The 26117-nt window shown below is 34.1% G+C and overlaps 1 protein-coding gene across 10 annotated transcripts in view; it reads right to left on the bottom strand.

The window, feature by feature from the left end:
- ATRNL1 (attractin like 1) overlaps nt 1-26117 on the bottom strand; it is a 424497-nt gene that overhangs the window by 187173 nt on the left and 211207 nt on the right. For 7 of the 10 annotated variants that reach the window (XM_048944556.1, XM_048944559.1, XM_048944558.1 and 4 more), the window contains exon 26: nt 7821-7899. The exons of 2 other annotated variants lie outside the window; for them this stretch is intronic. In XM_048944556.1, coding sequence (XP_048800513.1) covers nt 7821-7899 — 79 coding nt within the window. Of the gene's footprint in view, nt 1-7225; nt 7666-7820; nt 7900-26117 lie in introns of those variants that run through there. One more of the 10 variants, XM_048944563.1, reaches the window with a different exon arrangement.

The raw sequence follows: 26117 nt of genomic DNA, 5'->3' as shown, positions 1-26117 counted from the left end.
TATGTTAATTATTAATTATCTCTTGAAAATAAGTATAATGAGCTTAGTTAATACTAGGTTACGCTATTTCTCAACTATTGTTTGGAAACAGTTGGAGTAGTAAAATCTATTGCTGCAGGAAGGCTATCATATCATTATATTCTTCAGAAAGAATAACTATTCTATACTTCTGTGGACTGTGCTGCATACCCACGGTTTCCTCTAAAGATATTTCTTTACAGCCTAAGGTTCCAGCATTTGTATGAACAGGTTTCTCAATAAATAAGGACATATATGCTGATTGTGTCATCACGTGCCTACTTGCTTCTTCCTTTAACCCAGATAAAGGAAAGAAGCCAGATAAACTGCACGGCCCTTATTTGCTTTGAGCAGTGACACCAAGGAATGTTTGTATAATGTTTGTATAAATAAACATGTACAAAAACCACAGAATTTCCCCACAGTTTGGGATACCAACCATTCTGACATTCACAAGAATGAGATTCTGCTGAGACACTAAACAATGTAATAGCACAGACACTGAAAAAAGTGACCCTGGTAAAGTTAACGACTAACTTTTGGTTCCACTGATCACTGCGTTCCTTTGCACTGAAACGCATTAAAGCTCAATCTTAGAAGGGAACTATTATATAAGAAAATTTTTAAAAGATGCTTTGAAGATACTAAAGAAAGAATAATTGTGTGTACTATCAGCAGTAATTGTAAGAAAGAAAAGGTCAATGCAGTTATTTCCCAATCCTGAAAAGCTGAGGAGGAAGCAAAGAGGAGCATTTGCATTTCCCTTCAGGAGCCTTTAATTCAAACATTCAAACCTCTTCACTCTCTTTTCATAGCTGAGTTCTTCCAAGCTTCCAAGCATTTCCGGTGTTTGCTCCTAAATCCACTCACTTCTTTCTTATAGAACTCTGCTTGTTTTTCAGTAGACAGCAACAACAACAAAAGCAAGATGCTACAAATAGAGGACACACAAATGTAGAGAACAGTCTTGCCACTTTGGGCCAACATTCAACGCCTGCTCTTTTGTTTTGCTTAAGAAAAAAATGAGTCATCTATTTTGGTGCTATACTCTTTATTTACTAAGAACATATTCATCATTTCATTTCCTTTACACTGTGGAAATGACTCCAGATGACTTTTCATCTCAGAAGTTCAAAAGAAGCTCTCTTGGTTCCTTCCCAGAGCCCCACTGCAGACTGCATTTCCCTCTGTCTACTGCTTTTTGCTGACAGGTATTTTGCTGAAAAATCTCCTAATGCTCTCATGCAGTCAACTTGTCCCATAGAAACTTCTCCGACCATAGAGCTCAACAACTACAGCTCTGCCAAGTGGCTATTTGCCTCATGCCATCTTCACTTTGTTTAGGCCCCGTTTTCTCTTAAATAATATGATTTTTCTCTTCCTGTTAGCTTGAAAGCTTAAGCTCATCACTGGTAAGATTTAACCAGGTCTGTGAAAGATAGCAGGAATTAATATACTACAGTGTATGCACACACACACGTTATCTCCAGCAGCATTTTATTCTAATCTGAACTCGTAACAGATTGTACTGAACTAAAAACCATAATTATTAATTTTAAAGTGCTGCTATCATCACTAATAACTATATGCAAACTTCATTCTACATACAAAAATTATACATAATGAAATTAATTTATTTTGATTACCACCTCTTAGGACCTTCAGGCTAACTACACTGTGCAAACATAAAGAAGGAGCTTTGGTTATTATATATTAAGCAGAGCAAACAATTTTCTTCTTCTAGTCATATCTGGCTATAATTAAAACTCCTATCTAGTTTACATTTTCTTTTTTTCTTTTTTTCTTTTTCAAGAAGCAGCACACAATTTTCCTTGTAATAAATCTATCATCTGTTATCTTCTCTACTCTCAATTTTTGTGAGATAAAGAAACTGAACTGTAGGAAGCTATCACAAATGCCTCATCTCAGCTAAAACTGCCTTATCTACAAGCACAACAGGATTTCCTTTGTCATTTACATCTGCCTGTTGAAAATATGTTTCTTGTACTTAATTTAAGAAAATAAGTCCACATGCAACTGGGGGCAGGAACAGATTTTCATAGCTCAGATATACAGGTAGTAATGCCTTCAGAGTGAATTCAGTAAGTCATACCAGAATCTATGCCAGACCACTCAGATTCCTTCTGGGATGGATGCCTATGGCAGGAGATATCTAACTTTCAACAACTAAAATGAGCCCTTCAGTCTCAGACCTTGAGGTTTATAAATTAGTTATTCATGAAAAACTCTTAACACTGTATAGTTTTTTAGATATCTGTATTACATCAACATTATTTAACTCAGCCCCACAAGAAATCTTTCCTGTATAACAGTCTGGTGCCATTTCATATTTTTCTATAAAGAGAATAAACATGATGAGCAGTACTAGCATAGAAGTTAATCAGATAATACTCACTTATTTTTGTGAAGTGACAGTAATATTACTATAACTTCAGTTTTGCAAAACTGAAGATTAAGTAAAGGAGATTTGACTCACTGGGCCCTTATATAGTCAGTCTCCCACAAGAAATCAAAGTGTAAGAATTAACACTGCAAAACCTGGGTGGGACGAGCTGTTTAGAGATGTGTTTTATAGTCATGAGAGAAGATCTAGTGCCAACTAAGTAGGCATATTGCTTGAAAGGTTCATTCAGGGAGGAACCTAAATTTTAAATTGGAAAGAAAGCAGAAAGTCAGACTAAAATAAATGCGCTAGCTTTATTGATTTCAGAAGAGCATGAGCAATATAACAAGTTGAGATTCAAGTCCTATGAATAGCTCCTTTGACTTCAGGAAGATTACTCACGCTCTGTGAGTAAGTACATATAGATGTGTAAGATATTTGCTAAGCAACAGACAAGAACGCACCAAAAACGAAAAGTGATCTGAGAGGTTAATTTTGAAATGTAAAGTATATAATCCATAGACACCTACACCCATAAGAAGAATTAGGCATTGGGGTATGTTAATTATACATGACTATTGCTTGTTTTCTTTGTATCAGCTATTGGTGGTCTCTTGCCCACACGAAAACACATGAAGTAAAGTGCTCCTTTTACTCCTTTGCTTCATGTTCAATGCCATAATCTACACACAGCAGTATTCCTAAACTAAACATGTTGCATTCCATAAGCAACATGTAAGTACACAAGACACCGTTGTTATATTTAAACATACAAAAAAATACAAGTGTCCTTACAATAGAAAGTAAAACTGCTTTAGCTGGAATTCACATATTGTCTACATTCATTAGTACCACCAACATAACCAAGCTTTCCTGTTCTTATTGGGTTACCATAGAAATGAGCTTAGAGCTGTTACATGAATTGTTACTGTTATTAAGTAGATTCTTTCAGTTTCATTTGTGTTTTAAGAAGCTTTGAATATTCAAAGGAATAAAACTACCTTGATGTTAAAATTAAGGCTAGAAAGGTTATTTTTTAAAAAACAAACATAAGCTTATTTAATAAAATGAAGCAGTAAGTTGTGTGGAACCCACACACGGTGTAAAGCAAGCATTCTCTCTAATTCCATGTTTTTATGCTTGTATATGCTATTCTTTCAGACATGCAAATGGTGCACAGCTGACTGTATAATGAAATGCTATATATAAATATGAAAATTCCAATAAAGGAATGACATTAACCTTTAAAGTTAGGCAAGCACTTATATATATAATACCATGCTTTCGAACATTTTTACACAAATGTGCAATCATGCATTACTTCCTCATTTCTCAAGAGCCTTACAGTGTATTACACAAGCAAATAAGAATTCTAAGGTATGCTTTTAAATATATAAGCTCTTTCTATTGTGTAATTATGAAAATATTTTGAAAATATTTTCATTTAAAAAATATAAAAATGCATTTTAACTATTCAATTGACCTAATATACACAAACGTATATATTTGCACAGGGCACGTTGGCTTATAAGAGCATTTTCTGTATATTCATGTAAGGGGAGGAATAGGACATCTGTATGTACATCTTCCATTGCATGCCTATGGATTAAAGGCAGTAAATCCCCAAAGCATCTGGCTGAGTTCACAGTGTATCTGATCAGCAGCTGCTTTACCTTATGAAAGATGAATATTTGCCAGAATACCTCAGCTAGAAGATGTGTGCTTTATAATCCCATCTGCATGAGTTGTGTTAGTGACATCAATGTAGACTTTTTCACAAGCAAAAGAAAGTTTGATATGCTGTTAATGTGAAATCATTTTGGATACTGAATTCATCTGCAGTGTGGTGCCTTTCAGTGAAAGCTGTTCCACATTTGAGCCACTGCAAAACTGGTAGGTAACCTGTCAAGATTTCTGTACAATGACTTATGAACAGATTCATCTTCAACCATTCTGGACATAAGACTGTACAAACATTTTAAATTTGAAACATACAGAGACATCAACTAATATTCTATTCAATTTTATTATCCATTGGTAAATCTGGGTAATATATCTTGTGTCTCTGTGTGAAAAAAGGAAAACAGAGTCAGATTGAAACTTCATGTGTGGTCTCTTGGGTGAACTCTGGGTATAGAATGCAAGAGGTCTCACAAATCTTTTCTGGGAGGAAATGACAGGTCTCACTTCTTCATCCAGTGAACTAACAAATGAAATTTCACAGAAGGGTACTTGTAGAAAGGTTAGTCAGTCTTTGAAGGAAAAAAGAGGATGAGAGACAAAAACCTAGAGTATATATTTTATATGTATATATATATATATATATATCTTTATGCAGATAGTATAGACTGTGCTAAAAATGCTTTCCTATTTCTAAGCTTAAAATTCTTAGGAACTGCTGTAAGAATAATGCTAAGGAAATCATCTGATAAAATTCGCTCTTATACCTTCCAAGGATCAAACACTCTCAGATGAGCAATATTCCAGTATCCTACTTCTTAAAAAACGCTATCCCTAATTTTTTTTAAACGTCACTGATCTGGGGGAGGGATGGGTAGGGAAAGATGTCAAGCCACGCAGGAGGTTGTTCATGTTCTTCTGCTCAGTGTTTCATTGATCTTTTTAGACCATGAAATAAAGGAATGATACTTCCCATTTTCTTTCAGTGCACAGGGTGAAAAATTTCAATGGCAGAGGGTGAGGGAGTATCTATCTGCTCTTTCTTGTTCCTTCAAAAGTCAGGAATGAAGAACAGAAACTCATCCAGGAGTTAAAGCATAAATTCGGATATTCTAAAGATAAAGTACACCTTAAGAGGCATCTATTTAAGCAGTAAAAATATGAGAAGTAAAATCTTGTCATGAATGGAAAATACCAAAACTCAAGCACGTAGCCCATGGAAAAAAAAGATTTCAATGAATGAAATGGAAAGACCAACAGATATGGACAAAGGAAAGCTCAATTTCAGTATTAGTAAAGATCAACACAATGATGGAAGACGTAACTATATAGATATGCATATACATATATATCATGTCTTACATGTTCATGAAAAATGGAAAAGAACAGTTCAAGTGACCTACAGAGTAACATTTCGATAGTGATCTGAGCAGCAGAATCTAAATCTTTGCTCAATAGATAACAAATTAGGAAAGGAATTGAAGATAAAATTTCTATATTAACAGCAAAATGAAGACATTCCCATTATACAATGGAACTCAGTTTTGGCTTGAGTTGGACTGATGCCATGCTACATTCAGTTTAGAATTAAAAATGACCCAGTTTAGACAAGCTTTAAAACCAAACATGACAAAGATATGAATTTTCATCTACACCTAGAAATCTAAGAAAAATTTAAAAAATTATTTGATACTTTTGACATCCTGATAGAATTTTTACTATCAGAACACATGAACGAGAAGTTTCTACTTCTCTTGTGGAAAACAGATTGAGATGAACAATAAACGGAGAATTCTTGATGAGTAGCTATTAGCAGCTGTGAACAGGTTTTCAATTTTGGTCATGTCTATTTAATAGTTAATGTCTTAAACTACACTTTGAGTCCATACTGAGGGTAACATCTGAAGAGTCAACATTCCTGTATTTCAAGGACTAAAAAAGATGAAAAACCCATCAGACTAGAATGGTGGGATTTAAAAGTAGGTACTTAAGAATTCGATAGAATAATAGATAACATTTCTGACTCAGAAACAACTAAGTTTCTCTAGCAATACTTAAGGAAAAGCAAGGATCAGCACTCAAGCACAGACCTCTGAGAATTTTAATCCAGTTGCAAAGTATTTCTTTCTATTTAGCTCTTCTAAAGAAGTTGATTTATATTTATAGTGTATTTATCAGTCAATTTGCATGATCTTTCATAAAGACATAAAAATAATTATTATGATATTAGGATAATAAAACTTGAAAAACTTTTAAAAAATCCTAATTGGATCTGTTCTTCATAGAATAATATTTTTGACTAAATTAGAAATGCTATAAAAATCTATGAGAGTAAACACAGAAATCAGAAGAGTCCCTTAATCTGTAAATTCATATGCTCGTATTTGTTCTTAAACATGCCAGAAAAACAACCTGATAAATGTGGGAAACACATTAACAACTATTAACAACATAAGTATTGAGACAAATTTCAATGAAATATTAATAAGTTTAATTGAATACTGTAGGTTAAAGTAACTTTTATCTGTATTTTTGCAGTAAGAATAAACACATGAGCACTTGCCTCATGACACACAACATGATTTATAATATTCATCTGAATTAAAAAAAAAAAAAAAAATCAAATAAAAATTACACGTTTTTCTTTCTAGCATCAGTTCTAAGCTAAGCCTGGATGTTAGCACATTATAATTTCAGTGAAGGAAAACTGTAAGTGCTAGTTACCTGGCACTCTTAAAGTATACATAAATTCACTGCAGATCAACAATCAAACCCAACCAAAGAAAAACTTATTTAAACATTTATAATATCAGAATATTAAACAAACAAACAAAACCTAAAGAAACACTCTTTTTTTTTCTTTTTTCTTTTTTTCCTTTTTAAATCTAGACTACATTGCTATGAAAATTATTTTTTTCCAAAAGTCATCTAGATTGGAAACTTTGCAGGAAAAAATCAGTGTCTAAATATATTTATTTTATTATGAGAATAAATGAAATCTGACAAGTGTATATCAGCTGAATCTTATCACATACATGTAGGAATACACATAACCGAAGGTTATAAACTTCATGGAAGTTTAATCATTTGTTAAACAGGTAGTAATAAATATTTTGGCCAAGTTTTCCAAAATTGCTATGACTTTTCATGCTATAAAATAATAATTTTTATGTATAAATACATATAGTGCTAGGAAAAAGCTACTGATGTCAATAGAGGTAGAATTTTGCTTAGTATTAAAAAAGACAAATGAAAAAGACAACCAACAATAATAAAAAGAAAGTAAAGTAAGTAAAAACAGTTTGAAGAGAGGATTGTCTCCTGCTATACGTTTCTATGACCTTTGATAATGACACAGCAAAGTAACAGAGCCAGATAACTTCCAGGAGAAGTTTGAGATGACACACTATGATCCTCTTCTTTCAGTCAACTCATCAATGTTTTTAATTACCATTTTGAGACTATTTGGGAGTATACTCCATCATAAAGAAAATTCAACTTTCTGCAATCTAGTTCTGCAGTGTCTGTAATTTGTGACAGGAAAGAGGAAGAAACGATATTTTCTTCATTTTCAGCATGGAATGTAAAGGCAAAAAAAAAAAAAAGTTTAGAGGAATTTTTAAAATGTGTATACAGGGAAAGTGTGAATATGATTGTTCAAAGCTCTCAATATATTCTTTAAGATAAGACACCACAATAATCTTAAAATTATTAATACCTCTCTCCGTCGAGAAGCCCAACAGGTTTGTTTGATTTTCCAAACGACGGCAGCTACCAGCAGTAAGGATAAGAAACAACTGCAATTACAAAAAAAACAAAACAAAACAAAAACTATTTGTAATATAATGGTCTGAAATGTTTATATATTAGGGCATCAAAGGTAATAGAAATACACTTAAACATGGAAAAAAAAAAAAAAAAACAACCCACAAAAGGAGAGGAAAACTGAACTCTTCTAGCATGACAGGAAACTGTCAGTCATCCATGTTTAAAGTCAAAAGGGGATGCACATCTATAATGCTATGGTTAACTCTATAAAATTTTATGATTCTCTCCATCAGTTTGAGGCAAGTTCAATTACGACAGTCCATAACAATCTACATACCCACAACTGACTCAACAAACATGCACTGCATGTCCAGGCTCAGCAGACAGAAGAACAGGGCAAAATATAGTGAAAATTGATATCAATTTATACTTCTTCCCTGGTTTGTAAACTGTGAGTTATTTCCAAAGATAAAGGAACTAAAGCTAGGCAGAGTGTGTGATTGGCTTCAGGAACGAGGTTTGCAGATGTCAAGAGGTCTTTTTAATAAAATCAAGTTTCCTTGAGAATCACTGAAGGAAATACTACTACTTTGCAGTCTCAAAGAAACAACAGAAAAAAAAAATCAAATCAAAACCATTTAAGCTTCTGCAGGTCACAATGAGAGCACATACTTTCTCTCTTGCTCCAATAATTTTGTATTTGTAACATTTAGTCCATAAAGAATTTTGGCAGAAAGATCACTGGATTATCAACACCTTCTAATGAATTTCTGGATGTTGATAAAAAAGCTTCTAAATTTGACACCTAACATAAACAGTTAGCACATCTTTTAATTTATGTAAACAATTTTTAATAAAATAACCAGATTATCTAGGTGTGTCCTGTGAACACATCTGTGGTGCATTGTATCTGTGATTAATATAGTCCTACAGCTATTATTTTTGCCAAAAATCTTCAGAATATATTCTTTAACCAATGTGGAATATACCAAAAACTCTCTGTACTACTGAAGTTCAGTGAAATACTGAATACTAAATAGAGAATACATTATCCGTGTAGGAACATCAAAATTTCCCTGTATCACACCATAAACAGATGAAGTTATGACTTAGCAGATGCATATCTAGGATGAACATCTTATGACATTCAATATTTATCCGTAATATGGAAACTATTAGAAACCAATTTATGGTGACTGTAGTATAATGTCTTTATTAAGGTAATGAAATGAAAACATCCAGTCACTCCTTGGTCTGCAAGCAACAGAGAATCAGATGTACAACTGAATATTTAACAAAATATATAATGTGAACAAAATATGTTCAAAACTCAGTGTCCATAACAGTGTCTTCTCTCTGGTGACAGTGACAGGATCCAATGGAACAGCATGGAATTGCATCAGGTGAGGGTATTAGGAAAAGTCTCTTCCCCAAAACACTAGAATAGGCTCCTGAGGGCAGTGGTCAGGACACCACCAAGCTTACCACAGCTGAAGAAACATTTGGACAACACTCTCAGACAAATGATCTAATTTTGGGAGGCTTCAGTTTGAAGCCAGGAGCTGGACTTGATGCTCTTTATGGGCCCCTTCCAACTTACAATATTCTATGGTTCTATGGACACACATTTTTCTTTATGATTAAAGTAAGACGAATAATACAGCTTTCTATCAGCATCTTATTCACATAAAATTCTTTCTAGCTTTCTGAATTCTTTACATACATTTTTTCTTTGTACACTTCTTTACATCTATTTTTTCTTTTTACATCCTTGAGAAAGCCTGCCAGAGTAAGGCTAGGTCTGAAAGAACAAAGCACCATACGTACAATTGTTTTGGACATAGAATGCTCAACTAATGCTCAATTATGTAATTAACAGATTGTTTTTTGTTGTCTGATTTGTTTTTGTTTTACATATGAGATTTAAGTCTGTCTGTTTAGTTCCAAGAGGGTTGACAGTTCTAAGCCTGAAAGCAAAGAATGGTTAAAGAATCTGTTCCTAAATGTAAAGTTTGACTTTCCCCTTAACGGCAAATGTCAACCAGCAGCATTTCTTTTAGCACATTTTTAAGGCTGTTTGTGACTTAGAGATTTTTATGGAAAGGAATATATTTTCTGCCTCTCTCACTGTAAGGCCATTTTAAATATGGTGTTGTGCTTTTATTGGTCTTTGGCACGGAGTCTCTAACAAAGATGGAGTTTTGACTGGTTCTGATTCATAGATCAGAACAGTTCAGCACATCTAAAAATCATCCTCCCAAAAGGAAAATATGGAAGAGTCAATGATCTGTAGTATAAAGACAAGAGGGTGCAATTTCTGGTTCAAGAACCTTAGGGAATTCTTAAGAGAAATCTCTTACACTTTAATGTATCTCAGTGTAAATCATTTTTCAAGGTGGATTTTCACTGATAGAAACCAAAGTAGTAACAACATTTAATTGATGCACCAGTTTACTAACACAGTATTACTTACCAAAAGGCTTTCACTTAAGAGATTTTAATGACAAAGTATCTGAGAAACACAAACTATGTTATGACAGAAAGTGATTATCAGAGACTTTCCCATTTTGTTTAACAAATCACTTGAGTTGGTGCACTACTCTCACTTTTTAAAATATTTCTTTGGCTGCCTCCTTTTATCCAGTCTTTTTTGAAAGTAAGCACAGGTTGACCATGAATTTGTACAGCCTGCCCAGGGATAATAAGAACAAAGACATCTCACTGACCCCCAGAATAATACACTTTTGCAACAAAACTTTTTAAGCTTACATCAACAGCTGCTTGTAATCTTTCCTACTACAATCTAGCTAGTATCTGCAAGAGTACTGTACTGATATTTTGCTATAAATTAGCATGCTGAACATGTAAACATGAACAGTAAAGATAAGCCATTTCAAGCTTTTCCATAACACAGAAATAAATAAGGGAAACAGCAGCAGCTGTTTAGAATGATGAACTCAAGGCTTGTGGAAATTGAAAAGGATGGTGAACTGGACAGAAGAAACTAAGAAAGCCTTGCACTGTCTGGCTGCTTCATTATCCCCAGGAACTGGATCTCTTTCCCAAGATTTTCCTTTTTTAAAAATTAGTTTCTTGAATGCTTCTCTTAATTTGGAGGGGGAAAAAGCAACACACAAGAATTCTTGTCTTAAAACTTCAGTCAAATTCCTGCTTCACTCTGTACACTAAGAAAGCTGGGTCACACACCTAACTTTACTGAAATCAGCCAAAACATCTTTTACTTCATGTGTAAAAACAGAAGCAAGTATTTCAAAGACACAAGTAATACATATAATTTGAAAATTACAGTGGTGAGTGTCTTATATTTACTTAACTTCATGTGCAATCTTTTCCTGTTTTCAGGGTTTTTTTCCTGCTATAAGTCAGAGAAAAAGAATCAAAATTCTAGTTAATGAAGAGAAGAAAGATAGGGAAAATAGGTTTTCTCAAACTAACCTTGTATCAGGCTGTGTGAAGATAAGTCTTTTTGTATTTAAAGCAATAAAATTAAAACAAAAAAAAAATTAAAATTGACTGCAAAGCATCTTGCAATATTGAGTGACTTGGCAAGAGAATAAGAGAATGAAATTCAGTGCCAGTGAACTGAGGGGAAAAATAAATAAATCTAGCTACAGGTACATGATAGGTTCTAAATTAGTAATTACCACCCAAGAAAATGGCCTTGAAGTCATCTCAGATCGTTATTTGAACATATCAGCAAATTCTTAGTGACGGTCAAAACAGCAAATAGGATGTTAGGTGAGATCAGAAAAGGAAAAAAGGAAAAAAGAACAAGACAGAAAACACTGCAATGTCAGTGCATAAATCCATGGCATGTTTGTATCTTGAACACCACCAAAAGCAACCATTTCTTCATCTGAAAACTACTGAGTGGAAGTAAGCATGTAGAAAGGAGTACAGCCAGATTGAATATAATATGCTAATAGAAATGTGCTTTTACCCACAGTTAGCACAATACTATGGCAAAACTGACATCAGTGTAACACAGAATAACTGAACTAAAAATTTACCAGCTGATATCTCTAATGTTGTCAGAATGTGGTCAATATCACAAAAAGATGTTTCTAAAAGGATTTCCGAGGTTCAGAGTACCAGACCCAGTCAGTTTTGATGAGAGAGATGCCTACAGCTCTGAGATGTCTACACATGACAAAGACTGATAAGAAAATTTAATAGTATTGAGGACAAGAAAATCACAATGTGCCAGTACCAATTGATCAGCTGCACCTTTTTCATCAAGATGCACAATCACTGCTAATATGTATTTGTGAAGACAACGGTTCTGGGGCCTGTTTAGGAGTAAAGTAAACGCGTTCTCCTTGGGCTGAAGCAATTCCCAACATAATTCACAAATCAGTGTGAATGACCTGCTTAAATGCTAAAACAAAAAAGAAGTAAAACAACCTTAGATAACCAGGTGAACAGTATTAAGCAGCACTTTGGAGATGAATGTATCACTATACAGGATATTCCCAAAACATATCTGATGCGACTTATTGAAATTCTGCCTATAAAACTTCCATTTTTCACATTCTTTTAAAAGAGTTTGACAACATAGAAAGAATACATAAAATAATCAAGAAATATTCAAAAGTTGAGAAGATAATTTACTGATAGTGCATTAATAAGCTCAATCATTTCAATTCTTAACAAGACCTATGGGTGACTAGCCTACAGAGTGCATGAGTTTCCATGGGGAGCAAATACTAAGGGTCTCATTCATCTAGAGCAGAAATGCATAGTAAAAACACTAGCTGGAAGCAGAACAATTTGAATTAGACTCTGGCACTATTATGAGTTATTTTCTGTATCATAATTGTCAAAATGAAAATAATAAATAGATAAGTGCCTCTGCAATACAGATTAGTTACGAATTATTGTCCTAGAGTACAGATGGAGTGAATGACTACTTACACTGATGAATGTAAATCTACCCAAGAAAATGGTTATCATCTGAATACACACTCAAAGCTGCAGCAACCCAAGTGCTACCATAATTCTGTTGTCTTTAAAACAGAGGAATGAACAACCGGAAAGTAGTGACATAGCTTGAAACAACATGGAACCAAATAAGGAAATGCTAAAAAACGATGCTTGAAAATAAATAGTTCATCACCATGATTTATGTTACAGACTGGTCAGAAGTTATCATCATAGTATTAGCTAGGATACAATAAACAATTAAAGAATGGCTGAATTGAAAAGGATGCACCGAATACAAGTATTTTATATCTGACAAAGTAGAGGAAAGTGACCAAAGCAGGTCTGCAATAAACAACATAGTCCAGCAGCAGGATCTAAGCTAAACAGATGATCTTCCTGCAAAGGGAGATTGATTTATTTGAACACAAAAAGGGAAAATAGCACGGAATAATTACCATCTGCACAACCACTTTAGTTATGTACAGAGTAAAAATTTAAACTTAAAGACATCACTTTTGGACGTGTTTAGTTCATTCCAGAGGCTGAGGAGTGAGATGGTAGTGTTTTCTGTGAGTGAGAAACAGCTTTTCTCAGGGAGTAAGAAACCAATAAGATTAGTTGCTAGCACAGACTGTAAAGGGGATGTGTTGCTGCTTGGAATCTGCAAATTAAAATGAAACATGTAGATCATCTTTTAACAAATCCAAATTACTGGGATAAATAGAGGGGAAAATCATTTACTCACTTTTGCTGTGCTGTAAGAAGAATTATGTCATGAATTGAATACAAATATTTTTAGAACCAATATTGTAAGTGGAAGATAAACAGAACAAAACAAAATGTTCCATCCTTTGCTATTTATTTTCTCACTCTCCTTTTGTCTAACATGCAAAAGAAAATGAAAATGTCCAAAAAATATATGTAAACATCTATGCATGAATAATTGTTGTTTCTATGATTTTATTTAAGCCACCAATTTGCATAGCAGTTGAATATTGGATGAAAGGAAAACAGTTTAAAAAAAAATCTTTACCTTAAACCTAATATAATTTTAATTGTATTAAAATTAAAACTTGGCTGGGATCCTACTTTGTGCACCACAGTGGTTTAGTGTGGATTGGACCTCCTCATTGTCACTGATGTTGGGCTTTGGAGTGTAACAGCAAGCAGTCTTAGAGCTCAGGATGTAATGAAATGGAAGATGTCAGGTTCACAGAGCTAAACTAAAGCTAGCCAAAAAATAAGATGTGTCCAATATGGACATCAGGTCCTTAATGCCAACCGTTTTATTCAACAGATGACCTGTTTGTCCACCCTGCTTATTAATGGGGATATAAGCAACTAGTTATTCCATTCATAAAGTTATTTAGGTGTATGGTAGTCTCATTGAGTGTCTATATGTGTACAGTTACACTTATTTTAAGAACTACTCCTAAATCTTTTTTTCAAAAAGTAGGAAATAGGTCATCAAGGCAACTATTGCTATATTACTTGCACTTTGCTGAGCTGAGACAACAATTAAATATCACTATAGATGCACAAAACTCATGCCCCTTTTTGCTAAAAGCAAAAAATGTACATTTCACACTGTAACATTAATCTTAGCAGCATGCCCTACGTGGTATTAAAGTTTTTCATTCATCCCAACTACAGTAGTTTTAAATATGAATGAAAAATAGTAGCATAATCTAATAACAGAAAGCTTTTTAAAGTAGATTAATGCACAGAAAAAGTCTTGTTAGTTAATGTTTTAAAATTAATATTGCAGAAGTTTCCTAAGAGATCACAGATGCTGTATTGCTGAAGTATTATTTACTATCTTTTTATTGGCAAATAGAGCCCATTTTAATTGATGTTATGAAGCAGTCGCTGTTCTAAAATAAACATAATTGAACAATTATTTTTCTAAAGCCATGAATTTGAATAGTAATTATTGTCACAGCAATTGATTTCTCTCATTGTACTTGACAAGAACATTGTGTTTATGATTATGATGTGCTAGGTTCAGCCATCTTCACTCGTGTTAACTAATATACACATGACAAGCACTTCAAAGATTTCAGCAGGGTTGTCTGAAGCAAGAAATATTGTAAACATGATATTAAGAGTCTGATATGTATGAGAGCAGGATAAATTTTTTAAACAATTAAATTGCTCTGAATCATAGAGTTTTACAAACACGGTTAGAAATAGCAATATTTCAATTATTAACAATTCTAAATGTCTCTGGGAGTGAAGTGTCACAGTTCCAAATCAAAACGTTTTTGAGGACTGAAAAGGAAAGGAGCCTTAACTGCTGATGCAGTAGAATATGTAACTTTCAGCCAACTGTGGCAGGAAGGTTGGAGATTCATGATCCTTGAGGGAGGTCTCTTCCAATCCTGGCCATTCTGTGATTCTGGGAAAGAAATATTGACCCCGTGGAGCCAAGACACAACAGAACTCCGTTCCTGGTCTAAGATCTCTGACTGCAACAGCCAATGAAATATACTGCCTCCTAAGCCACCACTACCATTTGGATGGATTTAAGAGATTTCTCCTCTGGCTCTTGTTCGTTGTGAGAGGTACTTGTGAAAAGCAACTAGCACCAGCAGATCCATGCACATGTGCCCCACATGCCATTTTCAGCATCTGATCAGCAAATAGCTGCTCGATCATTCCCTCTTCACCTAGACACATGTTATTGTTATACATAGAGCAATATGGCAGGAATGATTCCTCTTTTGTCAGCCTGGATCTGTGTCCCATTTCTAATCAGATTTTCCTGCTCCTGTTGTTTTAATACAGCAACAGTTCTAGAACTCCAACTTCTCCTTTGCACTTTCTCCATTAAACAGAAGAAACTGAGGAAAACTTAATTCAACTGTGACCTCTCTAATCCCAAAGCTATGCAAAAGATTTAAGCCCCTTAGTTTTTGTTTTCTGAACTGGGAAGTGAGAGAAACATCTGGATATGAAGCAAATGATATAATATGGTATATAAAACTTCAAGTACTACCAAATGTCATTTAAATGCAAATTTGTATTTATTTATTTGTCTCTCAGTGGAATTCACGCAAGTTAAGCAACACCTTTCAAGTTCATTTAAAGCTAATTACGTGGATAATTCTTCTTACCCAAATGACAGTGCTTAAAGTGCTATTTTTGGTTGCAATCCTGAAAACCCATACATTTCCATAAATAAGTTTTAACCTGAAGCATCTCATGAAAGTCACATTAAGTTGCCTCTAAAATTCGTATCTCACACAACCATGACTACCAACTTCATTAAAAAAAAGAGTAACACTTAAAAAAAAAAACACATATGGCCTTCTGCTAAGCTGGTCATCCCAGGCAGAACATTACTTTTTGGTAAAGATGCATATTAAATGAGATTCATATTATATTTGTTTTACTGTGTCGTGGTTGATTAACAGCATCTCTGCACAGTGAGTTCATAAAATTACTGACCAATGTTTTAAATGAAGGCTTACAGACATTACAAGGGTACAGGGGAGATACCTTAGCTCACAGTTTAAAAAAGGCTTATGCATGCTAAGTCAGCTGTAACCACTGCTCCTTAACATACACAAAACTACTTAGTTGAAAAAATTAGCAATTGAAAAATCTGTATACTCTTTCTACAAAGCAAGCTACCAAGAGCAGCTCCTTAGGACCAATGCATGCTGTGCCATAAAACCTTTGAAGTACTTGATAGGAGTAAAGAAATCCAAGAAAGAAATGAGCCTTAAAGAAGCCTGAAGAGCAGCATACTGTAAAAGCATACTATAAGAACCACCTAGAGAAGTGCATTTAAACAAAATGTTGAAAATGTAACCAAAATTCATTTACTCAGAAAGAACAAAATTAAGTAAAACAAAAAACTAAAACTTTAATATTGTTATTAATAAAGCCTTGCACTTTAAGTACAGAATACATAACTGACAATACAGAACTTGAAACACCTATGGCATCTACCACTTTTTGGATAACTTATACATTAGTTAAAGTAAGAAGCATCAATGAAACATTGCTATAGCACATATTACTTAATTAGTAAGAACAGCTACTACTGCATCTTTCTATCAATTGGTTCTTAATACATATTGAGTGTAGAAAAATGATCCTTTATCTTCCCAGGCACGAGCACAACCCAACAAAGCAGAAATTTGCATTGCAGCAAAATGTCAAAATTCTTATTGAAGGTAAGGAAGAACGAAATGCATCTCTGAATGGCATTTGTTATTTATAGTAAAATTAAATATTTACATTTTTCTCAATTTATTTATTGAAATAATTATTAACTAATTCGCCAAGTATAAATATACACATACATATTGTATGATGGCTGCTCCAAAAGTAATTACTCCTATTTTATTATGTTGGCCCACAATATCAGAGGTGGTGCTGGTGGTATGGTAGTAAAAGTTGAACCTTCCATTGATTTTGTTACCATGTGACAGACAGCAGCAGAGGGGAAGTCTGACAAAATAGATTGTGACATGGAAGCATGGATAATGCAAAAATATGTCAACTAATTGCTTCAAGCAGAAAAAAATGGCACCCACTGACATTCATCAACACTTCCTGAACATCTGTGGAGAGCAATCAGTGGATATGAGCATGGTGATGGGTGGGTGGTGCATCTCAGCAATGGTGATGGTGCTGTGAAAGACCACATTCTAGATGGGCATGCGGATGTTTATGAGTTTGGCGTGCAGGCTCTTGTTCACTGCTGATTAAAACATATAACTAATGGTTGGTGACTATGTTGAAAAACAGAGTTTTGTATCTGAGAATTTGCTCTATCGAATAGTGTTACTGTGCTCTTTGTATCTTTGGTAGTTTCCAAGTAGATAAATAGGAGGCATTACTTTTGGAGCAATCTAGGTAGATATAGTATTTTTTTCTACATGCATAAATGATTTTTAAATCTATACACACACATACACAGACACACTGTCTTCATATTAAACATACCAGAGGCCATATCAGAAGCTATTGTAATAAAGTATGAATGCATTCCCAATTGTGAGAACAGCCTTTATTTGCAACTAAAAAGGGAAAACAGCTGTAGTGTACATCGGGATGCTATTTAGAAGACTAACATCCACATTTCATTCTGCCAATACAATATCAAACAGAAGCAAACAATTTAAAAGGACTGTAATAAATTATGCAATAAAGTTTTAGATGTGAAGTTCAACTCTCAGCAGTTCCTCCTTTCACCTCTTTGAAGCAGAAATAAAGATGATTTATAATTAAAGAGGTTTAATCTAACATGAACTGAAATTAATCTCCATAGAATAAATAGAACATCACATCCATAAAGTGTGATTATGTTTCTTTTACTCACAGAAAAGACTTCCATATTTCACATAATTTTATGAGCTTGCCCTTCATGGGTAAAATACTCCATATTTTTTTTTCCAAAAAGTGCTGTTATGCATGTGTGTATATATATATATATATATATATATATATGTATATATATACACACACATATATATATATGTGTGTGTATATATATACATATATATATATACACAGATACACACACACTCAGAAAAAAAAGATCAAAAACGGGAAAAAAATAAATCTATTTCCATTAAATTTCCAGACACATTTTGAAATACCAAATTTAATATTTTCTGCAGTAACTTTCACAAAGAATAAGAAATGAAATATATTATTTCAACTTAAAAATAGATGAGTTTTCACTTCAGCTTTTGATTTTGCTAGTTTATAATAATTATCTACGTTTTTAAGTTAAGGAAAGAAACTCCATCTCATTCTAATTATGGCCTATTAGTGAATTTGGGGAAGTACTGAAGACTAAAGCCACATTTCAGCAGCCTTACAGATCAAAAGACTCACATTGTTTCAATACCATCTTTAATACTTTCCCTTCATTCTTTTCTTCCTCTATGCTGTTTCCCCTGTCTGGCCATTATACTTTGATATTAAGTCGTAGAAATACATATTTAGAGAGCCACCAAGTTTATGCATTGTTTAGCATACTAGAATCAAATATAATTAAGATGTTTAATACATTGCTGAATGACTTTTCCCTTCATTATATGCTATCTCTACTTCCTTTTTCCAAAGAAGCAAATATATTTGAACCTGTAAGTATAAAGAAGTCACAACTCTCCCTTTTAAAATCCCCATTATAAAAAAGTTTTTCTGAAGACATTATAAGGATTCTCTGATTTCTAGACCAAAGAATCATCATTATTGTTCTTCTGGTTGCAATATATTAAGAACTCGAAACCCTAGCGTCCTTGGATCTGATATTCAGAAGTTCAGCTGAAATGGTTCAAGATATGTAAGAGAGGGAAAATAACTTTGAAACTGCAGAGCGTTTTCCTAAAATACCATTAAAAAAAAAAAAAAATCCTGAAAAAGCATAGGAAGACAACTATTATAAAGAACATAATTAAGCCATACATACACACTAAATCCTAGTTTTAATACATAAACAAATGATACAACTGCTTCTTAATGCAATTCTAATGTTCTTCCAATAGTTTAGTTTAGTACTTTTTAGAGTCCAAAGTGTAACTGCCATAATCTTGCATCTTTTTAACACACAGCCCAACTCCCAAATATACATTCACACGTATTTATTTTTATAACAAAATCTTCCACACTAAATGCTTCATTTGCTACGTGGAAATTTCACTGGGGTATTTTTGTTAATATTCCATTTAAGAGGCCTGTTGCATAAATGCCTTTTGAATTCAGATTTCTCCTTTCAAAAATAGTAATTAGATTTAATACTTTAAGAACTACGTAAACGACACTATTACATGCTATTCTATTACATTCTAAACGACACTATTACATGCAGTCTAGTGCTATCTTTCCTCTCTGTATTTTACTGGAACTGAACGCAAGGACCCTCAGTACTCCTCCACTGCCATAAGCAGATCACTCATCTTTTCAATGTCACTCATTTAACAGCATGCCATACTGACTGCATTTGCAAAGACAGACTGGCAGAGTGCTTGAGAAGTGGATAATGACATTATTCCTTAAAGAAAAATTCTACTTTTTATTTTCCACTTTCTTTAATTGCTTAGAATCATAGAACTTCCCAAGGGAACCATAAGGATCATTGAGTCTCACACTTTATTTGACCACCTGGTTGACCCAAGGAAGCCAGTTAATGTAATCTTTCTGGATTTCAAGAAGGCCTTCAATGTTTCTCACAGACTACAACTAGACAAACACGTAATGCAATGGGTGAACACTTGGCTGAGGCATCAAAACAAAATACACACTTTCTGCATGTGTCTTGGGATGTATCTTTTACATCTTTAGAGACCTCTGGTGTGAACACTACTATGGAAGTGGCAGCTTTGTTTCCATTCAGATTTCGTAATAGCAGAAGTGTTTTTTTGGACTGCAAGACTTTAGCTTTATACAAAATGAGCAGTGCTATTTAGGATAAACATTTTCTTTTATTTTTTCTTTCTATTTTTTTTAGGAACAAATAAATAAATCTTTCAATTCCTGTTGGAATTGAACCTTATTTGGATGCTAGTATAGTGTTGCAACTAAATTCAAGATCATACAGCGAGGGAATAAAAATGAATATACCATATGAGATATGGAACTTCATACATGAAACATCTAAGAACTTTATACATCTATGTCTATCTGTTCCATCCTAGACAATACTTCTTTTATACCCTTCATCAAATTCAACTGTGATCAACACTTAATATTTCATTCAGTCAAAGGAGAAAATGCAACCCACAAAAGGTAGAATTTCAAATCTATTCTTGATTCCTACTGCAGCTAATACACAGAAACATATTTCATATGAAACATACACAGAACATATTTCTAGATGCTGCTAACTGAGCAGAACTTGGGATTCAGCATTTCACGAGGTTCAGCAAACTGCAAACCTGCGCATTGCTTGACGTACATCAGGTCAAAAAAGGGATATTTTACATGCATGTAGTTGAAGGAAGGCAAACCTCAAATCTGCTATATGTCAAGAAAATGCATAGGCCACCTCCAGATTTAAAGCTGAGTAAATATTTTCTACTTTGAAGAACACAATATGGCAAAATGAAAATACTGCAAGCTGTGGCACACTGAGATGCACTTCCAACTGACTGAAAAGGATGATAACAAAGAAAGAAAAATAAGAACAAAATAATGAAAAACAGTTCTATTCACTGGGGAACTAAATAACTCATCTGTTGTTTTGTCGAGCAACCAGTCTAGTGGTACTGGGGAATCTCCTCTGCCTGCGGGCTAATAACAAGAGGCCGCTTTCTCACGAAATATGAATGCATCAAATAACTCTATCGTGATAACAAAGCTTCCTGGTGATGCATAGAACACAAAATAGAGCTGCATTCCACAGTTCAAAATCAAATATTTTCAACACAAACTCAAATTGGCCACTGCAGTACAGAGATGTTCGTCCCAGTGGAAGTAAGACCATTTGTTTTTAAGTAAGGGAAAAACTCTTTAATGCATCACTAAATAAAAATCAATTTTATTCTAGCCCCAAACATAAAATCCATTTTTTGCTAGGATAACTTTTTTTTTCCAGAAGATATTCTAAATCTGATTTATAAGACTTCTACATTTTCTGAGAACCCAGCCATGGTGGATATGGTCTGATCCTTACAAACTGCACTTTGTTTTCATGACAACCTCACAAAACTAAGTATGTATATCCAGAATTACTTTATCATCCTTACTTTTAATTAAAACAAATCCACAACTCACTACAGCACGCTAGTAAAGAGAAGGAATCCACTTGTTGCAAATTATCACCAAGAATGGCCCATTCGGCTATTGAAGCTCTCAGGACATCTTACATAATCAGTTTTAGTGCATCCATCCAGTCCAGCTGAATGAAATTTAACTGAAAGAACTGCTTTGGGTTGTTGTTACCAACAGTAATACAGAAGGGCATGATATATGATATATGATACATTTCCCCTGTACTCAGCACTAGTGAGGCCGCACCTCGAGTACTGTGTCCAGTTTTGGTCCCCTTACTGCAAGAAAGACATTGAGGCCCTGGAACGTGTTCAAAGGAGGGCAACAAAGCTGGTGAGGGGTCTGGAACACAGGCCATATGAGGACAGGCTGAAGGAGCTGGGAATGTTCAGCCTGGAGGCTCGGGGGAAACCTCAATGCTCTCTATAACTTCCTGAAGGGAGGTTGTAGTGAGCTGGGGGTCGGCCTCTTCTCTCGTGTCATTAGTGATAGGACCAGAGGGAATGGCTTCAAGCTACGGCAGGGGAGATTCAGGCTGGACATTAGGAAGTATTACTTTCAGAAAGGGTGGTCAGGCACTGGAATGGACTGCCCAGGGAGGTGGTGGAATCACCGACTGTTTCCTGTTCAAGGAAAGGCTGGATGTTGTGTTGAGGGACATGGTTTAGTGGGAGCTATTGGTTATAGGTGAACGGTTGGACTGGATGATCTTTTAGGTCTTTTCCAACCTTGGTGATTCTATGATTCTCTGATTCTATTCTATATCTGGCTCTTCAGTTACAGCTGTATCTCTACAAGACTTCATCATATCCTAAATGCCCATGCCTTTCTCCTGCAGTAAGTTCTAGGCATATTTTGAATATTGCTTTCTCTCATTTCTAACGTGCACAGAAAGATTTGTCAACAGCACACACCTGATTTGGCCATGGCTTTCACAGAACATTTAATGAATACACAAGAAAATATTGGTTTCATATTGCTTAATAACACTCCACTGATTACAAAACATAAATTCAGTAATCCATAATAGTAAGGAGGCATAATCTGAATACGACTAACATGTGGGTATCAGCTGGCAGCTCCACCCCAAGAGATGAACCAGAGACAAAGGAAGGAACCATTCTCAAAGCATAAAGAAGATGCATACACAGAGGAAAGCCTGATTAATTAATTAGTGGCTGATATTTTGTGTTTGAAATATGTCATACGAAAATAGTTATGACTGTAGCAGATGAATATCATTGCCTATCACAACAATATGAACAACTAAACTTGATCTGTATCAATAACTTGCAGGATTATGAGAAAAAGATTTTTTTTTACAACACTTCTGCTTCATCTTCTTGATACAAAAAAGTTTGCAAGAAATGGATGAGCACTGTTTTAAATTTTTAATTATAATCTTACTGAGAGCAGCTTTAGAACTCAGGAGTTTCTTGGCTTTCAATTCTGAATTAACTGAGAAAAAAATGTATAATTAAAATTAACAAATATTGGTCATTATATGCCTATATATATATAATATTATATATATGTAATTATATGGCAATTATATTATATATGCACAAAGAAATTAAAGACAAAATAATGTTTTCAGAAGTTAAAGATACTTTGAAGATCTAAAGATTTAAAATCTAACGACTTAAAGATTTGCAATCATTGAAAACTCCATCATAATTTATAATTCATTTGAAAATGACAGATTTTAGGTTATTGAATGTTTATTTTTCAAGGTAATATTGGAATGGACTTTCTACAGCAGCTGGGATGGAATTTGTTCAGTATAAGAAGGGAGATCGTTCACACACACTGCCTGTGAAATTTTCTAATGAGATTTTTTACTGCTTCAAAGCAGGTGGAAAAAACCCTCACTTCTCAATCGGTGCAACAGCTAAAATTCTTCAAGGCATAAGCTAAAAAGCATTGACTAAAGCAACACAGATGCTACAGTCTCTGTAGTCCTATTAGGAATGTGCTGCTCTTAGATATCTGATTGCAATTCAGCTTTTAGAGAAGAGGTCACTAAGCCAGTAGGTACAGTGATACATCCCAGTACAAAAAGAAAAATTAAACTGATTTCCACTTTTAGTTTAAAATAAATTCTTTAGAGAACGGTACTTTTAAAATCGTAGATATATATTGAAAATTCTAAAAAATTATCTTGTTTTGATGTTTCTGACTGGATGAATAAAATGTATATTTCATCTTTTACTCTAGAACATTCACTTCCATAAAGGAAGAGTTTTAAGCTATACTTATGAATGATAAAAAAAAAACCATCATTATTACATAAACCTTTCTGGTTTAGCTAGGCAGCCAATGTGAATAGGGTTATGTGCTCAGAAATACAAAATAATAATAGATGGAAGAAGGTCCTTGCTAAACGTTTGTTTATTGAGAATGTTTAAAGCTTTTTTTTTTTTTAACTTAAATCAAGCGTATTAGAACCTTTGCTGTTCCAACAATCCTGCTCAATGTGTTGTAGGTGTTAATATTACCACCATAATTTGTCAATGTTTTAATATACTACACTTAACTATCCAGTTAAAAATACATATATACATATAAATGCATATATATATATATATATGCACATACAAGTATGTATACATACACAGTATTGCTAGGCTGCAATTCTTGTTGAAATATAAATGATAATATAAATGATAATATGAATATAAATGTAATATAAATTGTAATATACAGGCTTGACCACTGTAAGCCACTTTGGAGAATTCATGTTATATGAACTTATATATATAACTCTATATATTATTTATATATACTTATATATATAACTTGATAGATATATATGAACTTATATATATATATATATATATATATATATATAACTCTATCCATTAGTGTGAAAACAAGCAAATAAATAACAACAACGAAAAACAATTCATTGCTAATTGCCAGCCCTTGCTAAATGTTTCTATCATAAATATTCTGCAGTTAGTTAAGACTACTGTTCCCAGGGAAAGAAAGAACATCCAGTTTAAAATCTAATGGAAAATGCAGTGATGTTTACAATGGATATCTTTCATTCTAACTGCAGAAGAAAACAAACTACAGACAAACAAAAAACAACCAAATAAACATGCACAAAGTACAGGAAGGAGCCAATTAGCCAAACTGCATGTTCAGGCTCATCTCCCAGGCAGAGTTCGTTAACTTGGGAACACAGTGCTACTAACTTTTTATGTCATTATGGCACCAATTTGCAGCAACTCAAGCTCCTTAGATATTTTCCATCCTTTCCTAGATCTGCTTTGCATAGTGTGACTCCGACACATGCTTTTCTTTTTATTTCCAGTTTTTTTCTTGGATATATAGGAGAGCTTCTATGCTCATAGACATGTTGCCTACATCTAAAGGCACCAGAACACTCTTCAGCATCACAAGCTTTGTGTTTGCATCTGAAGACACCTAAAGACACACTTATACACATAGAAATGAAGTCAAAGAAAGACTTTCCTCATTATCTTCTTTTAAATAATCCATAAAAATAAAGAGCACACAGATCTGTTTCGCTGTTCATAGATGAATACTCTTACCACCTTTCAACCCTTAAGTATTTCAGCAACTCAATTCCTAAGGTTGATTGCTAATGCTATACTGAAAACAGCTGCAAGACCCTCTTCTTGAGCTGAGTGTAAGCTGAAAGCCTTGTTAATTAGACTGAGCTGAATCAAAGGCAATGTTACCCTAGCAGCCAGCTAGGACACCCTTTCTCTCAGTATGGTATAACAGGTTCACATGAATATCACCTCCTTCTGGATCTTTATTCCCCAGAAACAAAGTGAACTATTGCCAGACTGGCCTTCAAGCAATCAGCATTTTAATGCTCTATTTGCAGTGGAAGAAGAGGAATGGAATGCTTGGCATCACCTGTTGAAGTGCCCTCCATTAGCCAACATATTGTATGCAGAATACATCAGGGCCTGCTTGTTTCTGCCCCCTTACAAGTGACAGCAATTAACAGAAGTTTGCTTGTTCACAGCATTTAACTGTCTGTCTGCTTGAGTACAGTTCCCCAAAGCATGGTTATGAAAACAGGAAGAAGAGCAGTGCTGTGAACTTGTAAAATAAACACGTAGCATTCTCAAGATACAGAAAGTCTGATGGACATAGCGGTCCCTCAGTCTCTGCGTTTTACATACACACTGTGGTTACTGAGGAATGCATTCATAGCAAGATTTCAAAGAACTGTAAGTAACCCATGTATATTAGCTTTGTGACATTTTATAGAACAACTGAACTTATATGAAGTTTCGATTGAGTTTTGTTCAGATGCTAGAATAGCTGCCCAGCTGCAGATGAAGCCAATTCTTGCACTGCTGCCACTAAAGCTTCTGCATCACTTAGTGACTTTCACAATTCACCTCTAACTCACAAAAGCATTAACGGTGATTTGAGGTCTTTTATTAAAACATAACTTTCACAAAACATTGAACAGAACCATCATTTTTAATAATTCAGTAAAACAGGTCACAAAAAATCATGCACACACATTACTGGAGTCAAATAAAGCTGGCTTCACTTAATCACTGTGATATGAAGTACT

The sequence above is a fragment of the Lagopus muta genome, chromosome 5 (assembly GCF_023343835.1).
Source record: "Lagopus muta isolate bLagMut1 chromosome 5, bLagMut1 primary, whole genome shotgun sequence".
NCBI lineage: Eukaryota > Metazoa > Chordata > Aves > Galliformes > Phasianidae > Lagopus > Lagopus muta.
Note: the sequence above shows the minus strand (reverse complement) of the source record. Positions and strands in the feature narration are given on the sequence as shown.